Here is a 19231-nt window from a genome sequence, read left to right on the forward strand (position 1 = left end):
GAAACAATTAATAAATGGGACATCCTAAAACTGAGAAGCTCCTGCAAAGCAAAGGATATGGTCAACAAAACAAATACATCAGTCTATGGAAGAGGAAAAGATTTTCACCAACCCCACATTGGACAGAGGTCTGATCTCCAAAATATACAAAGAACTCAAGGAATTGGCATTAAAGGAACAAATAATACAGTAAAAAATGGGTACAGACTTGAACAGAGAACTCTTAACAGATGAATCTAAAATTTCTGGAAGATACTTAAGGAAATTCTCAGCGTTCTTAGCCATCAGAGAAATGCCAATCAAAACAACTCTGAGATTCTATTACACCTGTAAGAACGGCCAAGATCAAAAACACTGATGATGGAGGATATGGGGAAAAAAGGGTACACTCCTCCATTGCTGGTGGGAGTGCAAGCTGGTACAGCCCCTTTGGATGTCAATGTGGTGATTTCTCAAAAAATTAGGAAACAACCTTCCTCAAGACCCAGCAATACCTCTTTTTGGTATATACCAAAAGATGCTCAACTGTGCCACAAGGACATTTGCTCAATTATGTTCATAGCAGCATTTTTTGTCATAGTCAGAACCTGGAAACAACCTAAATGTTCCTCAACTGAAGAATGGGTAAAGAAAATGTACACTTACACAGTGGAATACTACACAGCAGAAAAAAAACAATGACATCTTAAAATTTGCAGACAAATGGATAGATCTAGAAAACATCATTTTGAGTGAGGTAAACCAGACCCAGAAAGACAAATATCATATATACTCACTCATAAGTGGCTTTTAGACATAAAGCAAAGAAAAATCAGCCTACAATTCACATTCCCAGAGAACCAAGACAAAAATGAGGACCCTAAGAGAGACATACATAGATCTAATACACATGGGAAGTAGAAAAATACAGGATCTCCTATGTGAATTGAGAACATGGAGATCATGGGAAAGAGTAGAAAAGGAGGGAGAAGAAGCGAGGAAAGTGGAGAAAAATATATTGCTCAATAAAAACAAATTTAAAAATCACATCTGACACATTACCAACCATGGTCTTACAGAATGGGGAAAGAAAACTTAGGTCTATGAATTTTTACTTTAAATATATATACATTAGAAGGGTACTAAAGCAAGAAGAGAGTAGAGATAGATAAAAAAGCATGTTATGGATCCTAATTGACACAAGAAAGAGCTTACTGCTAACCTGTGAGATGGTGAGGCACCAGCAAATGCTAGATGGGGCAAAATGTTTTCAATTCACTGCTGTAACTACTATTTCTAATAGTATATGCAAATATAACAATGCCACACACTTTCATAGATACTTTTGTTCATTTCTGTCAATAGTTTTTGAATAATCTGAAAGACAATACATTAAAAACAGTACTGCAGATGTCTCACAGGGATACTTCACTCCTTGTATGCCTGTTAATGGTGAAGTCTTGCTCCCTTTATTCTGCATTTATTCCGTATCCACTATGCAAATTGCCAAACAGAATGCCAGACTCTTGACAAAGACCTCTGACAGCCTCAGCTGACCTATTTTCCATACCTCGTTACCAATCAGTAGAAATTCTGGAGCTCCCCCCTCCCCAAAGTAACTTTCCTTTTCAACGGTTGTGGGGTGAAGGTGCATGCACTGGAACATGCTTTCTCATAAGAGTTGTTTTTTTAACAAGTCACATGGATGTGAAAGGACCAGAATTCTCTTGTGTGGGCCATCTTAATGAAAGTCTGCGGTGTGAAGCATCCCAGGACTACAAAAAAACCATATTGTACTAATAATATCATCAGGATAGCTTCCTTTTTGGGGTACTAAGACTCAGAGCTATTATATAAACAGCTTCTTTTACCTGGACAGTTTCAACCCCTTGTGCCCTTCCTTCCCTTTACTGCAGTTTTGTATTTCCATCATGTTGCTCTCCTCAGCACCTTACCTTATTTGGGTCTGAGTGGCCAGGAAATGAATGAATAGACTCCATCTACAAAATGGCATGACAATGGGGCTGACTATATCCATATAAAGCCTAAGAGGGCTTAGGAAGAAATTCTAGACACAACAAATCAAAGTTAAGCACGGCTTCAAGGTAGCAACATTTTCTCAGGTGGGCTCTGACAGAAGCAAGCAGAGGTGCAGTTCCTTTAAGAGGAGGCTTCCTGACACTCAGTGGTAGCAGCAAAAACTGTGCAGATCCTTTAAGAAGGTTTCCTGGTTCATGCTAGTTGCAGGAACAGCTCTGACTCTTTCAGGAAGCCGAGCACTTGAATAGGGCTTGTGGGCAATGTTCTGCAAGTTACTTGGTGGCAGCATGGGCCAACTGCTACCCAGAATTGAGGTGGTGAGCACAAATCCCACCTGGGAGTCCCAGAGTTGGCAGTAAGGGTACTTCCACCAGATTGAAAGGCTGAGAGAGGCAAAGCCAGCAACCAAGACTACCCAAACCACACAGCTTACCACTTTACAATGTTCCTGGTCAGAAAATGAGACAGATTTGTACAGAAATTAACCTTTGAACAGGTCACAGTGTGTTTATGCTTGAGAGGGAAAAGAAAAAGTGTATAGACAGTCATAAAAAATTATTTTAAATAATAAAACAAAGTTTTTAAAGAGACAGAGTACAGTCAGAGATTAAAGGAGTAAAGAAAAATAAGCCATGTAAAGATGGAAAATACAGAGAATCTGGATTATATATATTATTTTATTTTATTTGAATTTTTGACTGTGAATGAGCTAAGTACACAGAGACATTTCATTGTATGAGCTGCTAAGTTAAACCAACACATACGTTTTAAAGGTATCTTGACTTCAAAATTTGGGTCTAAGGATATGTTGTTTTGAAAAAGAGGTTCTGCTTTTGTTTCCAGAGAAGATAGAAAGCTGTGGATTTCTTACTGGTTAATATGTTTTGATTAAACAAGACCCCCTGAAGAGGCTCAATATGGACTTTGCTAGCCATTTGGGCAAGAAACTGCTCTTGCTTGGACTGATTGACGCTGTATAAATTGGACATGCAGGACCCACCAAAAAGTGACTGCTAAACATTCCAAAAGATAGAATGGTCCTTCAGAGTTCCTGCTTCACAGAAGAAACCTCAAGACATTCTACAAGATATAGAATAAAGTGACTGACAAACTGCCAAGATAGGAGAAAGATTCTTTCAAACTTCCTGCTTCATGGAAAAGTCTGCTGAATACTATGGGCTTGTAGTCTGAAGATGGATGCCTCAATGATACAAAACAACTTTGGGTAACTGTCCAGGCAGCATGATGTTTCTGTCCATTCTAGAGCTGTGGAAGTTGCTTACAATGTACTTTCTATTAAGTTAGGTAATATTATATTTTTCCAGGGTCTTTGATGGAGAATAGATATAAATATTGTAACTGTAATTTTTGCTTGATACCTGTTTTCTTATACGTAATTTTACTAATTATTACTATGTTAAAGTTAAAACATTCCTTTTTATTTAGACAGAAAAGAGGAGATGATATGGGATGTCCTTGTTGCTTTTATTGGTTGATGAATAATGCTATTTGGGTCAATGGCTTAGCAGAGACAAGCCAGGCAGGAAATCAGAGATGGAGAGAAAGAGAGAGGGGGAGGGGAGGGAAGAGAGATAGAGAGAAGAATCATAGATGTCATGTTGTTGACAAAAAAGAAAGATGCCAGTCACCAGCCAGAACCTTACCAGTAAACCACATGTCCAATTTATACAGCATACCATCAATCAATCCAAGCAAGTAGACTAGCCTTGTGGTGATACACAGATTAATAGAAATGGGTTAATTTAAGATGTAAGAGATAGCTAGAAATATGCCTAAGCTATTGACCAGTGTTGTAGTTAATATAGTTTCTGTGTTATTATTTGAGTCTAAGCGGCCAGGAAACAAACAAGCAGTCTCTACCTGCAAAATGGTACCCAACAAGACGCCACATAGCTACCAAAGGAGTAACATGCTGGACCCTTACCAGTAAGCCACAGCCTCATGCAGATAGAAGCAGATTAATAGAAATAGGTTCACTGAAGAGGTAAGAGTTATTTAATAAAAAGTCTGAGTTAATAGGCCAAATAGTGTTGTAATTAATGCAGTTTTGTTTGATTATTTGGGTCTGGGTGGCTGGGAAACAAACAACCAGTCTCAGCCTATACTTGCCCCTTTTTACTTTCTTCTTGTTGTTTATCTCAGCATCTTAGATAAGTCAATTATTTCTGTAGAGTGATATATTCCTATGGAGTGGACAACAAAGAAGGGAGATACGCTGTTGGGTGAGGGGCTGAATATCTTGAGTTGCTCTCCTTTCTGAAAACTCTTAAGAGTCTGGAACATAGGGTACCTTTTGTGCCACACATGGTGTATTTGCCATCACAACCAGGATCTACACCATGGGAAGATGGCAGCAACTTCAAGGTCTTGTCAAAGTGCTAGGAGTTTAATAGTTCTTATTTCCAAAAGGCCTGGACTTTTCCATTTTTATCTATCTTTGTTCATTTTGTTTTTTTGGAGGTACATTTCCCTGAATCACACTACCTTAAGTACACATGAAATCATGACTTCTTGTGGTGTGCTCCTATCCTCAAAACTCATTTATATTATCATCCTTTGTTATCTCTATTGGCCACAGTGTGATGATTTCAAAGTTTATGATCATACTGTGGACTCTCTAGTTTCTTTTAGGAAGAAGAGTCTTCCTTTATTCCATCTTCTATACTCATTTACTGAGCACTCTAAAGATAACTGACAGTGAAGGAGGAAAGGCCAGTTTTAAAGGAAAGAATAAAAGAGTACAATGTCTTGACAATTAAAATGTGTTATCAAGTTGAGGTGGGGATGGGGCTGAGCTGAGGGCACATATCCAGCTTCTTCGGATGCCTACCCACCTTCTAGCACAACAACAACAACAAAAAAATAAACCAGAACTTTTTAATCACTTCTAGAATTCATAAACTAACCATCTGGTGTTTCCCAGATACAGAATAAAGTTACAGTGAACCACATCTGTGATTCCTATAAGGTCCTCTAGATCACCTTTTGGGAGGCCAACAAGTCAATCACTGCTTTATATGGACTACATTGGGACGTGCTATGAAGGCAGCATCTGTGGCTACAATCCTGCCACCAATTAAAATGCTGGATTCTTTCCAAGAAGGACTTGCTTAACATCTTTGAGCAATTGTTTTTTTTTTTTTAACTTGTGTTTATTCCCTACCTGAACTCTGTCAAAACGACGTTAGAATCTAGATCAACTTTTCTTTCCAAGCTAAAGGAATTGGCATGTCACCATCAACTGCATATCAGTGAAGCCCAATCTCCTTCCTACCAAAGACACATCTAGCACATTGTCGGGCCTCTGCCATGTGTGCCTCACACTTACTGCAAACACAGTGAGACTGCCATAGTCCCATTTTAACTAAAAGCACTTGCTTTCTCAAGTGTTAAGTCAAAGTGTTAAGTAGAAGTTGACATGCTTTTGACTCATTTTAAAATAGCAACTTATAATAATCAGCTGACACTGTATGAAGCATGAAACTCAATCTATAAATCACATGTCTATAGAAAGACTGAGCAGGGAAAATGTGAAGAACAAACCTGAAACATGTCTCCATCATAAATTACAATTACCAATTTGTCATCAACTGTTGGAAGGATTTTTAAACTATGCTCCCGATATTGGGGTGCTTTTTCCATAATACTCTCAACTAGTCCTAAAATCAAATCACTGAAATAAATATTAACAGATTTATTGAGTGAGTGTCTGCTGTGTGTGGTGGAGGGCACAGAGGAGAGAAGAGGGCATCAAGGGATGTACTGAACTGGAGTAATGGGAGGTTATGGGCCATACAACATGGACAGAAGAGTAGCAAGTACTCATAATCTCTGAGCCAGCTCTCCAGGCCCCTACCCCAGTAAAGTTTTCAATGTTTAAATAACTTGGCATTTGGACAGTAAAATTTAGCAACTATGTTTACTTTAAGCTTTTTGAAACATAATTTCCTGCACAAAAAATGGTGCAAAGAATGACCTTAGTGAAAAAGAAGCCTCGTTTCCTTACTAAACACACACAACTAGCAGCACTTGGGCTTGGGGCAGACTCTGGATTTACAGTAATTGTTTTCCAGTAATAATCGTGGATCCTAGAATGTTCTTTTTCACTAAAACAATTGTTCCTTTGTTGATATTCTTTGCTTGGCTTTATGTGATATTTGTCATCAGACACCACAGCTCCTTGGACACGTGCCTATTTTTTTTTTCCTAGTTTGACATTTGGCTATGTAACCTAAAGGTTAAACTCTAATGTATAGAAGTCTCTAGAACACATCTCCTCCTTTGCTCACAGATGAATCCCGAAGAGTTTCAAGTCCAACATTCCTTTCATTCTACTTGGGCCCTATCTATCTCTAGAAAAAAGACAAACTGCAAAGTCACCCTCAAGCTTAAGACAAGACAGTTAAAGCAGCCCAACTGACCGTGGCTTTCAAAAAGAATGCAATGGATTAGTAGTTCTCAATTAGGCAAGTTCTCAAACTGGGGGAAGCAAGTGAGATTTATGTGCTGAGAAACTAACTGAAGAAGCACACACACACACACACACACAAAGCTAAGAAAGAACCTTGACAAGGTGCCAGCTACTAAATAACTTAAGCAACATTAAACCATGATGGGCTGCGCATGCCTCGAGAGACGGCAGAGTAACTAATGCATGTGATGCTATAGCAGGGGATGCATGTGGATGACGTAGGCAACCACATGCACTGATGCAGTAGCTCTACGACCACATGTAACTCTAGCTCTGGGAGGACAGCGCCCTCTTCTGCTATCCTAATGTGCCCTCACACAAATGGTATAAACACATGCAGACACATACAAAGGGACTGAAATAAAAATAAACAGCCAAGTGTGGTGGCCCAAACCTTTAATGCCAGTACCCAGGAGCAGTGAGTTAGAAACATAAAGAGTTACACACACACACATACATATACATATATATATATACATATATACATATGTATATATATATATATATATGAATCAAATATTAAGGAAGTAACAATAAATGGGATAGAATGAAAAAAGAGCTTTACAAGTCTCATTCATTATTTTCTCTTGGGAATGTGAGACTGTAGACACATGAGACAATGGTTCTAAACAAAGCTTGAATGATGATCCTGAGGAGGCCACATGGGCTGTGCTAGGGACAGCTGTGTCAGCATGTCAATGGAGCCTTTTCTTACCTCCAGATGCTCTAAAATATATGGTGGATTTGTCATGCCCAGCCTCAGCATGGCTCCCTCAGGAATCACTTCCACCAGCTTCCACAGAAGTGTGGGGAGATCTGTGCCAATGTCTCTGCCGTAGGCGCCAGTGTCTTCGCTGGTCAGCCATATCTCGCAAACACCCTCTGTGAATTAAAGAAGATAATTAGCAAATCTGTGGCCCGGCCATTTCCTTCACCAAACCACTGCTCACTCTTTCTAATGGAGTATTTTTCAACACCATTATTCAGGCAGTCGGCTCATTCAGTCACAGAAAAAGCAGTTTATTCCTCCTTGCCAGTGGCTTATTAAATTCATGTTATGAACATCTAAGAGTTGCAACAATGTCATAAGGTAACAGCGTGCCCCATGAAGTCATCAACATCCCCAGGCAATCAGCTCAAGCACGCTTCTCCAAAGCACTGATCAGTGCTAGAGCCCCAGTCCCATCTCAGAGAATACCGAGCAAACACTGTAAACTGTGAATGGAAAGAGTCCCTCCACAGAACAGGAACCGGGAAGAGTTAACTCATTAGACCCTCTGTCACCAACTGCAGGAAAAATGTCAAGTGCAGTTAAGGATTAACTCACAAATTATTAACCAATCATAATGAACCCATTTTCCTTAGTAACTATTATAATCTGTCTCCTTTATTCAATTGAAATCATGCACACTTTATTTTCACATTAACAACATTGGCTGGTACCTAAACTAAGTGGCTGCCTTGGAAACCCTTCTTCATTTGCTTAGTGCTTTTACCTTAGGAAAGAATATTTAATTTTTGTTGCTATAATGAATCCTATCTTCAATTGCTGGGATGGACAGCACATGCCTGTGATCTCAGCTCTCGGGAAGCTGAGACAGGAGAACTGCTCCAAGTACAAGCCGAAGCTGCAACATTCTAGGCCAGTGTGTATTACAGAGTAAGTCCTTGTCTCAGAAAGTAAAACCAAACAAACAAAAGGGAACGGTTTGCAAGAGCAGCCTTTCAAAAACAAAAGAAAACACTTTTGGATCACCTAATGGTATAAAAATGAATGAAACAGAATAAGCCAGAGCCACCCAAGTTCTCCTGGTAGACAGACCCTTCCTGAACCCACATTCAGTGAGAGCTAATATTAAAAGGCTAAAACAAACAAAATGAATGTGGTATGAAGTTAGTTCAGGTCAGCTGATTTCCTGCTTAGGAAGACCTCTACATACAAGGGCACAGACATACAGCTTCCAGAGGGAAATACGGTGGAAGTTTCCAGAAACTGTCCTAAAACTGTCATTGCACGGCAGGCTTCCAAAGCACAGTTTAAACTGTAATAGCCAAGAGAGGCAAATGTGACTTGTCTGTAAACACGGACAGACTCAAACTGTACAGAAGAAAGCCCACAACTGAACTCTTAATTATCAGCAATACAGTTCGCTGCTTGGACCTAAGATAGCTAGACACTATTCTTTCTATAGATAAGAGCTATGTGCTTTATTATCAAACCTGCAAAAATAAATTTTATCTTTCTGAGATTTACACAGCTCAGAGGACAAGAGGGTGAATGTGAACTGCCCACTTTTCACTTACAGAATCATGGAACAGCAATAAGAATAAAACCTATTGAAAAGTTCAGATAAAGCAAAAACTGGGGATGTTTTAGAACTAAAATCAGTAATATAGCTGGGTGTGGTGGTGCATGCCTTTAAGCAGAAGACAGAAGCAGGCAGATCTCCGAATTAGAAGCCAGGGTGACCTAGATAGTGAATTCCAGGCCAGATAAGGATACACAATGAGACCTAGCCTCAAAAACAAAAACAAAAATGAACAAAAAAATCAGTAATGTTAAGAATATTTTACAGTCTTCCTCGGTTTGAATATACAGGTTTCAGAAAGAATAAGTCTTTTTCCTCCAAAGAAACACATCTGGCATGTTTTACTATTTTATGAACATTATCTTTAAATTAATTAAATTTTTTTCTATTTAAAAATGTGTGATATCAACACCTCTACCCCCATCCCTTAAGGATCAGGGAGCATTACTAAAGCAGCAAGAACAGTATAGGAGAGCTAGGAGATGCTTCCTTCTGGACATGACCTAGCCTTTATGCTCAAGAACTCACCATAGCTGTGGTTACCTGCACAAGCCCTGCCTAAGACAGCATTCGGTCCACCCCAGCTGGACTCACTAGGTTACACACTCAAAAGGAAAGGACGTGGGGACGCAAAGGTGGGAAGAGGATGTGTTGCAGCTTGTTTAAGGGGAGAACTAAGGGAATTTGGGGTGAGTATTGTTGGAAATATAATAAATTCAAGAGGCTAGTGGAAATGAAGCAGCCTTTATATACAGTTTTGCAGAAAGGTACAAGCATTGGGAAAAGGCAAGATGGCTGCCACATGGATTTGGTACAGGACAGTGGATTGTGATCCCCTGCTCATCTCTTATAGGCCAGGATTTGCATCCCTCCCACACTGCCCATCTCATTAGCCTAGGGCAAAAGCCCTCACCCAATCAATCTGGAGCTTGAAGCTGTTCTTTTTCTCCAATTCTGGGCTCAGCCATGAAGCAGATCACTTGTAAATTTCTGAATTGTGAGACAAACTGGGGTCAGCCCAGCTATGGGAGAGAAGCCCTGCTTGTCAGTAACTCTGAAAATAGAACTATCAGCCTGTTCCTTACAAATATGGTCAAGCTGTGTTACATACATGCATGAAACCATCAAAAAATAAAAAGAAACTTTTAAAAGTATCCCAATTGATGGTGTAATCTTGATTTTAAAATTCTACGTGCCACCAGACACTGCATTTATGTGAACCTGGACCTTTTATACGACAGGGATTCATTTAGCATAGCCTGGCCTGGAGCTCATTCTGTAGCTAAGGCCGGCTGCAAAGCTATGATCAGCATCCTGTCTCAGCCTGCAGATAACAGGAGTGAACTACCAGACCCAGATTCATACAACCTGCTTAAAAAACTATAATTAAGAAAAAAGAAAGGCTCTAGGAAGAAAGATGGCCAAGTAACAACACAAACACATTTTATAACATTCTGAAAGGGGTTATGAAAACAGGATATTAAATGTGATTTTCCAGTCACTGGCATTTGAGCAACACAATGTGAATATTTTAAAATGAACAGGATTTTAATTTACAAATTTTCCATCCAAATGGTTCCACGTATGCCTTCTGTAGAAAGAGCAAGTTCCTGGAATGGTGCCTCCTCTGTTGCTGGGTGAATACAGAGGGGGAAATCACCCTGGATAGAATAGAAATAACACCCACTGTAGAAAACAGCAGTCTGCTCCCCAAACTGCAAAGGTTGGGGACCAATAGCTTCTGGGAGGCTGCAACTTCAAATCACATCATACAGAGAGGAAGCAGCTGTGACATTCGATCAGCACCACTGAAGCAGCAGCCTCTATGTCCCGATAGGCTGCTACAGTACTCAGGGCAGAGGAGAGTCAGCTCAATGGTAAGCCCTGGCCTTGACAGTCCTGCCCTGCCAGACCAATTCAAAAGCATGTCAAAGACCTGCTGGGAATCAACAGGGTTCAGATGTTTTAAGGCTTTCTTTCAGTCATTCTTTCTAGTGAGAGGTGATTCCTCAAATTTTTACCACCAAGAAGTCATTACAGAAAGAAAGAAAAGTGAGGTAGAATCCTCAGTCTCATGTTTGGTGTTCCTGAAGTCTCATGATTCAGCATGAGCAGTTGCTGCCAGACTAAGCACATGCATGAATATGATGCGGCAGCTGGGGCTGCAATCACCAAAACTGGACTTGCATTGAGGTACAGACATGTTTGTCTGCACAACTAATTGGCCACACTTAGAGACAGCCATGTTTGCCTGAACAGTTTCACTCCTTCAGGACTTGAGGTCTTTATTTGTCCTTGCCTAATGTGTGACCCATAACTGGTACAGATCCACCATGAAGCTTCTGTATTTTAAGATTGCCTATCATGCAGGTCCTATCAGGGGACAGTGGCAGATTCATAGGGAGTTTTCTGTTCACTTCTTGGGGAGAAGCAGGGCTGAGAGGCTACAATGCCAGCCCCAAAGGGACAATTCCAGCTGCACTGAAACATCCACCTTGAAAAATAGCACATAAAATGAGGACAAGAAGTGTGAACAACTGAGATAAGAGAAACAAAGGCATAACCAGCAACTCCCGAGTCTGTAAAAACAAACACGAACAAAGCAATAAAACGGCACGAGACAGAGACTAACATTTTTTTCCTAACCTGCTCCATCACCCAAGTTCCACTCATTTGCCCCAAACTGTTCCATCACCAGGCTCATCAGGAGGTCATAACAACCTTGTAGAATGCTAATTTTGGTAATTATATCAGGAAGGGATGAGATGTACTTTTCAGGAATATTGAGCCATGAGAACCCATGGTCATCTTCTCTGAGTAAGAACTCATGAGGCCACACTTCCAATACAAGCCACCTCTTCCAAAGTGGAGAATATCAACAGCTTTCAATACAAGCCACCTCTTCCAAAGTGGAGAATATCAACAGATGGGTCCCACTCTGCTCCACAGTAATCTGAGGTGGCAAGTGATGAAAAACACAAAATACACAAAGGGTTAATAAAAGAAAGCTAACATCCTCAATAAAATATTTTTACAACAAAGAAAACCCTATTGGAAAAAAAATTAAATATTGCCAAACTCAGTTGCGAAAGACTCAGCTTCTCTGTATGAGTGCCACTGTAAAAAGCTGAAATATGGATGCAGATCAATGTCCTTTGCTTAAAAAGTGATGCTCTCTACAAGATCTTGTTTTATCATTAGGGAAAATTCCCACCATAATAAGCTATTTCAATTACTGTATTGTTACAAAAACTTCCAAAACAAAGGCTCCAGAAGTGTAACTGCAGAAGCTGGAGAGATGGCTTGTGGTTAACAGCACTTGTTGCATGACCCTGAGGGCTGGAGTTCAGATCCCTGCACCCACATAATAAGTCAGCATGCCAAACACACTATAAACCAGGCTCTGGAAGACTGGAGACAAGAGCATTTCCAGGATGCTGGCTTCTCACCTGGCCCAGAAAACATGGGCACCAGGTCCAAAGGGACACTCTGACTCAGGAATGAGAGGTAGAAAGTGACAGAGGAAGACAGTGACTCCCTAGTCTCCCCTCCACATGTTATGTACACCCAATAATGCGGTCATGCACTCAAATATATAAAGTAAATACATACATCTAAAAAGCTGTAACTATAAACAGTGATTGGGAGAATCAATGGTAAGAGGGCAATAAAGTTTAATGACATACAATGCCACAAAAATACCTATAGTTGCATGTGTACTGGATGACGAAGAAACCTACATCAATTTGAAGTTAAACCTATCATTTCAAACTCTGCTCCATTTCCTTTCCTCCCCCATCTCTCGAGTTTGTTCTCCACTCCTGTCTTTCTGACTTTTCCTTCCTCTCTTTGGTAACATCTGATTCCTTCCTTATCATTTCATTCTAGACTTCTTTCTTCCAATAAGGCACATGTTGTATTTGTTCTATTTATATATCTCATATTAAGTTACCTGATCTTGCTTCTTCCTGCTACATGAAGTGCTATGCAGAGTCGGTTTCATGTTGGGAAGTTCACAAGTAATAAGACTGTTCCTTATGCATCTGAAGGGTCATGAGTAAGAGCACAGACAGGAGCACTCCTGTCCAGCCCATTCATTTAAGAACAGATTGGACATTTCAGACCCTGTATCGACATTAAAAAGTTTCGTATCTTTACTTTAGATGGGGGCAGAAGAGACTAAATAATCTTATTTAAAGATAGATCATAGTAAGACCAGCTTAGCCTATGCTATGTCTCCAAACCTTCCATTTTGGAAGCAGAGTCTATGCATGTAGCTCAGGCTGCCCACAAACTTAGTGTTCTCTATCATAAGCCTTCGGAATACTGAGATTATAGGGCACACCTGGCCATTGCCACTATTATTAATGGCCTCCAGCCTGGGTCTCTGAGTTCTTGGCTTCTTAGTCAATGAACTATAGAATCACACACAAACAGTCAAGTGCCAAAGCAAAATGAAAGCAAAGCACCCTGCGAGAAAGCTGCAGGCTGTAGGTCAGCTTTACCAGAGCCCCAGTCACCGCCCCACACTCCTGTTTGTGGGTCCATGAGGAGGAGCTGGTTGCTTAGGACAGAGGAGTAATCTTGTGATTGACAGTCTCGGCTAATGTGAGTCTTTGTTCCTAGTACATGGCTTTCCTGTGCTGCATCTGATTTTAATCATATGCATGCCCAATTACGCACAGGCATAAGATGGCAATTAAGGAATTTTCCCTGAAAGTTTGCTTGAAGGAACTAGTGTGTCTTACTGCACAAGCACCTCAAACCAGTCCAGACTGGATCAATGCAATGTCACCTATTCCAGAATATGCTTCAGGATGTGTATGGCAAGATAGGCAAAGTGACGAAAAATTGCTAGGCAATAATAGGTCAGTGTGACCCACTGGGAAGTAGACAAAATTGCCGGGGAAAAAAATTGGGATCTTGGGGGTGGGGTGGGACGGGGGTAAGAGGAGATGGGGAGAGAAAAGTGAGAAGGGGAGGATGGGGGGAACTTGGGGAAACAGGATGATTGGGATAAAGGAAGGTTGGATAGGGGAGCAGGGAAGCACAAATCTTAGTTAAGAGAGCCACCTTAGGGTTGGCAAGAGACTTGAACCTAGAGTGGCTCCCAGGAGCCCAAGGCGATGTCCCCAGTTAGTTCCTTGGGCAGCTGAGGATAGGGAACCTGAAATGACCCTATCCTATAGCAATACTGACGAATATCTTGCATATCACCATAGAACCTTCATCTGGGGATGGATGGAGACAGAGACAGAGACCCACACTGGAGCACAGGACTGAGCTCCCAATGTCCCAATGAGGAGCAGAAGGAGGGAGAACATGAGCAAGGAAGTCAGGACCACGAGGGGTGCATCCACCCACTGAGACAGTGGGGCTGATCTATTGGGAGCTCACCAAGGCCAGCTGGACTGTGACTGAAAAAGCATGGGATAAAACTGGACTCTCTGAACATGGCGAACAATGAGGGCTGATGAGAAGCCAAGGACAATGGCACGGGGTTTTGATCCTACTTCATGTTCTGGCTTTGTGGGAGCCTAGCCAGTTTGGATGTTCACCTTCCTAAACATGGACGGAGGGGGGAGGACCTAGGACTTACCACAGGGCAGGGAACCCTGACTGCTCTTTGGACTGGAGAGGGAGGGGGAGGAGAGTGGGGGGAGGGGGAGAAGGGTGGGAAGAGGTGGAAGGAAATGGGAGGCTGGGAGGAGGCGGAAACTTTTTTCTTTTTCTCAATAAAAAATTTTAAAAAATGATAAAGTTTAGAAAAATGCATTTCTGTAATTGTTCCATCTTTTGATTTTTTATTTCAATTCACTACCAATGGTTTGTAGAGTATTTTTTATTCTTCAATTTTCAATAAATTTTATGTATTCCTGAAAAAAAAAGAAGAAAGGAAATATTGACTATGACTTTTCTCCTTATTACCAATCAGAAGTAGTAACATGAGAGATGACTGAACCAGAAAAGGACATGGAAACAGCCATTGTAAACATGACCCACAGTTTCACAATTATGGGCACAATGAAAGATGGCACACTCCATAATGTTGGCATTTAAAGACTCTGAGTTGCAAGGATCCTGAGTCTGATGCTAGCCTTACATAGCAATATCTTGCTGGAGAGACAGGGAGGTAGGAGGAAGGAAATGAGGAAGGCAGGAAAGAAAGCAAGAAGGCAAGCAAGAATGAAGGAAATGAAAAAAAGAAAATGAGGAATAAGAGAATAGGCATTGCCAACAAGACAAAATTGGAAATAAAATGGAATTCTAACACACCACTAAGAAGAGGGCAGGCAAAGCAGACAGAAGGAAGAGACCTTATGAGGCTACGGAAAGCTCATCTGAGGAGGGCTGGTGGGAGCGGTAGAGGAGAGATTCACAACAGGTGCCACAATCCTGCTTCCACGTTTCTCTTAAAAATATTCAGAGCAAGTGCGGTAAATGTCAAGATGTAATACATGTGGTTTTTTTTTTAACTATGCTAAGTCTTACATTTTTCTATGTTGTAAACAATTCTTACAAATTTAATGACAATAATCTGATTAAACAAACTTGGCTGAAGTTTATCATTTTTCTATTTTATAAAACACTTAGGGCTCTGTAAGCATAATTAAGAGCAAGTGACCTTTATTAAATCCTTCTTATTAATTTCTTATTAAATATATTCTATATGAAGCTAATTTAGAGAGCTAATATTCAGTATTTTAAAATAGAATGGTAATGTTCCTCTAGCCCAAGGGTGGAAATCAGAATGACATTTTAAAACTACCTCTTTGGAAAAGGCAAAAATGATCAGTTCTCACCATCAGTACACGTGTCTGTCATCTCAGCACTGGGGAAGTGGAGCCAAAGGGTTGTCAAGATCAAAGGCAGGCTTGAAGTGAGATGGGATAACTCGTGTGTGTGTGTGTGTGTGTGTGTGTGTGTGTGTGTGTGTGTGTGTGTGAAAGAGAGAGAGAGAGAGACAGAGAGGGAGGAAGAGAGAGCACTCTCTCTTTACAGTCTATCGTCTTTCTGTGTTTAGTACTGTGTCTAATACTCTGCGTTAATTAGCCAATGTGTGTGAATTTTTAAAAAAGATCAATTTTAAAAAACAGTAGTCAATGAATAACCTAGCTAATAAATACAAAAAGACTTTATTTCATTTCCACTAAAGGCGGTCAACCCATCCCAAGGCGGAGCCAGAAGCAGAGCCTGGATTAGATCTCACCTTTGAATTTTCCAAAAAGAGCTCTAATAGCTTTTTAATTTTTTTGTATCATTTCAGTAATTCCAAGAAAATACCTACAAAACTTTAGCCATAAACATTGCAATGGATAAGTAGAAACTAGAACTTGAGAGGAAAGCTATTGGTGTGAAACGCTGTAAGATGCATTAGCGAGCGGCTCCCTCTGATTCATCACTGGTGGAAGCTGAGGACTGGAAGCATGCAGAGGTGTGCATAAGAACAAAGATTGCTGGATTGAAAGATTTAAGAGGAAACCAAAAGACGTAAAAATATTTAAGACTTTTGAATGTTGATGAGGTTTCAAAAATTACATTTTTGGAAATATCAAGTTAATTCAAATATCTGATTAAAATAAATTCATTCTGTAGCATTCAATTTTACATGAATGCAACTAAAGCATTTTCAATTACACAGGTTGCTAACATATTCTTGTTGAAAATACATAAATTTCAGAACTGCCTACAATGAAGAGCAGTGACACTTAATGGGAATAAATCACATCTTAAGTTTATCTAGTAACAACTGGCACTTTTTCTCCATACTTAACAACAGCCATGGCCTTTCCTCAGATTTGTGATAATGAAACACTACACCTTACACATCATATACTTCACATACTTCTATTTGTATTTTTAAAAATGTAGGTTATTGAAATTCTCAAAACTGTATTACAAATAAAAATAACCACTTACAAATTCCTGACTCTACAATAATCCTTTTGTGCATTATTTTTAACTAATTTCTCTCAGGGAAAAATAATGAAATGGTATTAACAAAGTAACAAAATTAACTTAATGAACATGAATATTTATAATCCCTCTTCCATAAAATCATTATACAGGTATGCACCATCTTTCTGTAGCCACAATATTACTGTAGTGTCTACTCTGATTTGTAAACCAAAGAGAGTGCTTAGGATAATGGCTTGCGCTGGCCAAAAATTAGCCAACTATAGCAAAAGCATTTTTTAAAAGTGTGCTGGTTATTTTTTCTCAAATATTTATTTATTTCGATTAAATCTCTCAAACCTTTTCTACTCAATTTTATTTTAATACTTCAAATTTGAGTTTACACAAACAGGCTACAATACTCTAATAGGGGGTGCTTAGACTATTTAAAAAAAACACCTTCATTATCCAATAAAAGAATAAGAAAAGGGCATTAGCCAGGAAGGAAAATCAGGAGAGGAGGATCCAATTCCCTTATCAATCAACATCTTATCACTGGCTCAGTTGTTTCCACAAACAGGTCCACATCTGGGGCAGCACACTAAGAGCACAAGGATGGACGAGTCAGACACATATCCATCTTCTACCAGGTCCACCACCTAGTGTCATACAACTGCAATGTGCACTACAAACACCTGACTGTGGATGATCTAAAACCACAATGTCACAGCGTCATGAACTGCCATCTGCTCTCCTCCCTTCGGTCCAGAAGTTCCTTCTGTGTCCTTAAAGCCAAGGAGCTATGTGCAGGGCCAGGGCGATCATGTGGCCTGATGCTAAGCTCTCCAACCCTAAAAGAAGCTCATTTCAGTTCCTGTGTCAATCAATAGCCACTTCCTGATTTTTTTTTTTTTTTGTCTTTTTCTAAGTACTAAGTAATGAGGATAATGGTTCATAGGATGCCTTCAACATTACCGGTGTCTCAAATAATAAAATATCCTTAACTCAAAAAAAAAAAAAAAAAAGGTTAAACAACAAATGAACCCAGACTGGAGAAATTTCTACTGACCACAAAATTGCTTTCGATGACACTCAAAGCTATTTTACTATAAAGGCCCACAAATTACCAATATGCAAATGATCTTCATGCCAGAAATGTAGCAAATATTCAAAGATTCAGAGTGCTTAAAAATATTCACCCCACTGGGATGATTTCAGATTAAAGAAAATAAGGACTGTGTAATTATATACACTTACCTTGACAAAGAGAAAGCAATCTGTGATTAGAACATAGCAATTAGTTAGAAATTGCTGCACATGGATTTAATTACCCATCCGTCTACATGCAGTCAATTACATTTATCTCATTGCATCAGGAAAAGGTTTCTGCCTGAGGCAACTGCCAGTCATGTATTTATAAGGTTTCTAGACTTTACAGTGAATATATTATTGCGTTCGGGCACATGTGCGAAAGTTACAGTTTAGAGACATTCTTAATTTTAGGTTTCTACTTTTAGCTTGCGATTATCTCATCTCTTTTCAAGAGTCAACTACAATCCAGCTTTCAAACTGATGGCGTCACATCTGCCTATATAATGTTGTTGACACACATCACCTGTTTATTTTAGAACTTATGAAACCCTAAAGTTATCCCCCTCAAAAATTATCTTAGTGTTTGAGAGCAAAGAACACAAGTTGCTCCCCACCTGAGCTTAAGTTAGATGTGCAGCATGAAAACAGCCTCTTCCTTTGCAAGGGCTAACCAGAGTTTTCCATTCCTCACTACTCTGCTGTGGGAGAAGATGGTGGTTTTCTGGGCTAGAATTCTTAGAACCAGACTGAAAGCTGGGATCTTCCATTTGTTTCTCCATTTCATATGAGAGCACACAACCTCGAATCCCATCCTAGCAGGGCCTGACTCCATGTTTCTATGGCAGCTCACACTTAGTGTCACTGCAAAAATTACTTAATTGACCTGAGGGTTAATAACCATCTCATTAGACTACAGGATTTCATGACAAATGAAAGTCAGCAGGAGATGCAACACCAGCAAGGCACCTGCCTCACAGAATGGACATAAGGAGGGTACATGCCATCACTGCACAGTCCTCATGGAGTCTACAAAGATTACATAAACCCACAGATACACAGGCCTCTCAGGAACTAAGAAGAAAATATATCCATCCCTCTGTAAGGAAACATCTTTGGTTTTGGTTAGGAACTATCTTTCCTGAAGAGTCAGGTTTCAGAACTCAGGAATTTGGAATTAAAGTTGGGCCACACTATAATTTAGAACCAAGAGAGGTGACTCCCTTCTGTTGAGGATCTCGGGTCTTGGACCAGATAGTCTTATGTCATTTCCAGTAACAGAACTCCCAAAAATCTACCCTGAGGGAACACAAGTCATCAGGAGTCTGTCCACCGTTTCTTTTCTGCCCAACTCCAAGTTCCTTCTGCTTAAGCAAAACTGAATATAAACAAAACTGAAATGCCCTGGGTCTCCAGTCCCATATCT

The 19231-nt window shown here is 40.0% G+C and overlaps 1 protein-coding gene across 3 annotated transcripts in view; it reads right to left on the reverse strand.

Moving 5' to 3' along the window:
• The window catches only part of Cdkal1 (CDK5 regulatory subunit associated protein 1 like 1), a 549403-nt gene that overhangs the window by 241374 nt on the left and 288798 nt on the right, over positions 1-19231 (reverse strand). For all 3 annotated transcript variants that reach the window (XM_013349127.2, XM_026783099.1, XM_013349128.1), the window contains one exon: positions 7227-7393. In XM_013349127.2, the coding sequence (XP_013204581.2) occupies positions 7227-7393 (167 nt within the window). The remainder of the gene's footprint in view (positions 1-7226; positions 7394-19231) is intronic.

This window comes from Microtus ochrogaster, chromosome 16 (genome assembly GCF_000317375.1).
Source record: "Microtus ochrogaster isolate Prairie Vole_2 chromosome 16, MicOch1.0, whole genome shotgun sequence".
Taxonomy (NCBI): domain Eukaryota; kingdom Metazoa; phylum Chordata; class Mammalia; order Rodentia; family Cricetidae; genus Microtus; species Microtus ochrogaster.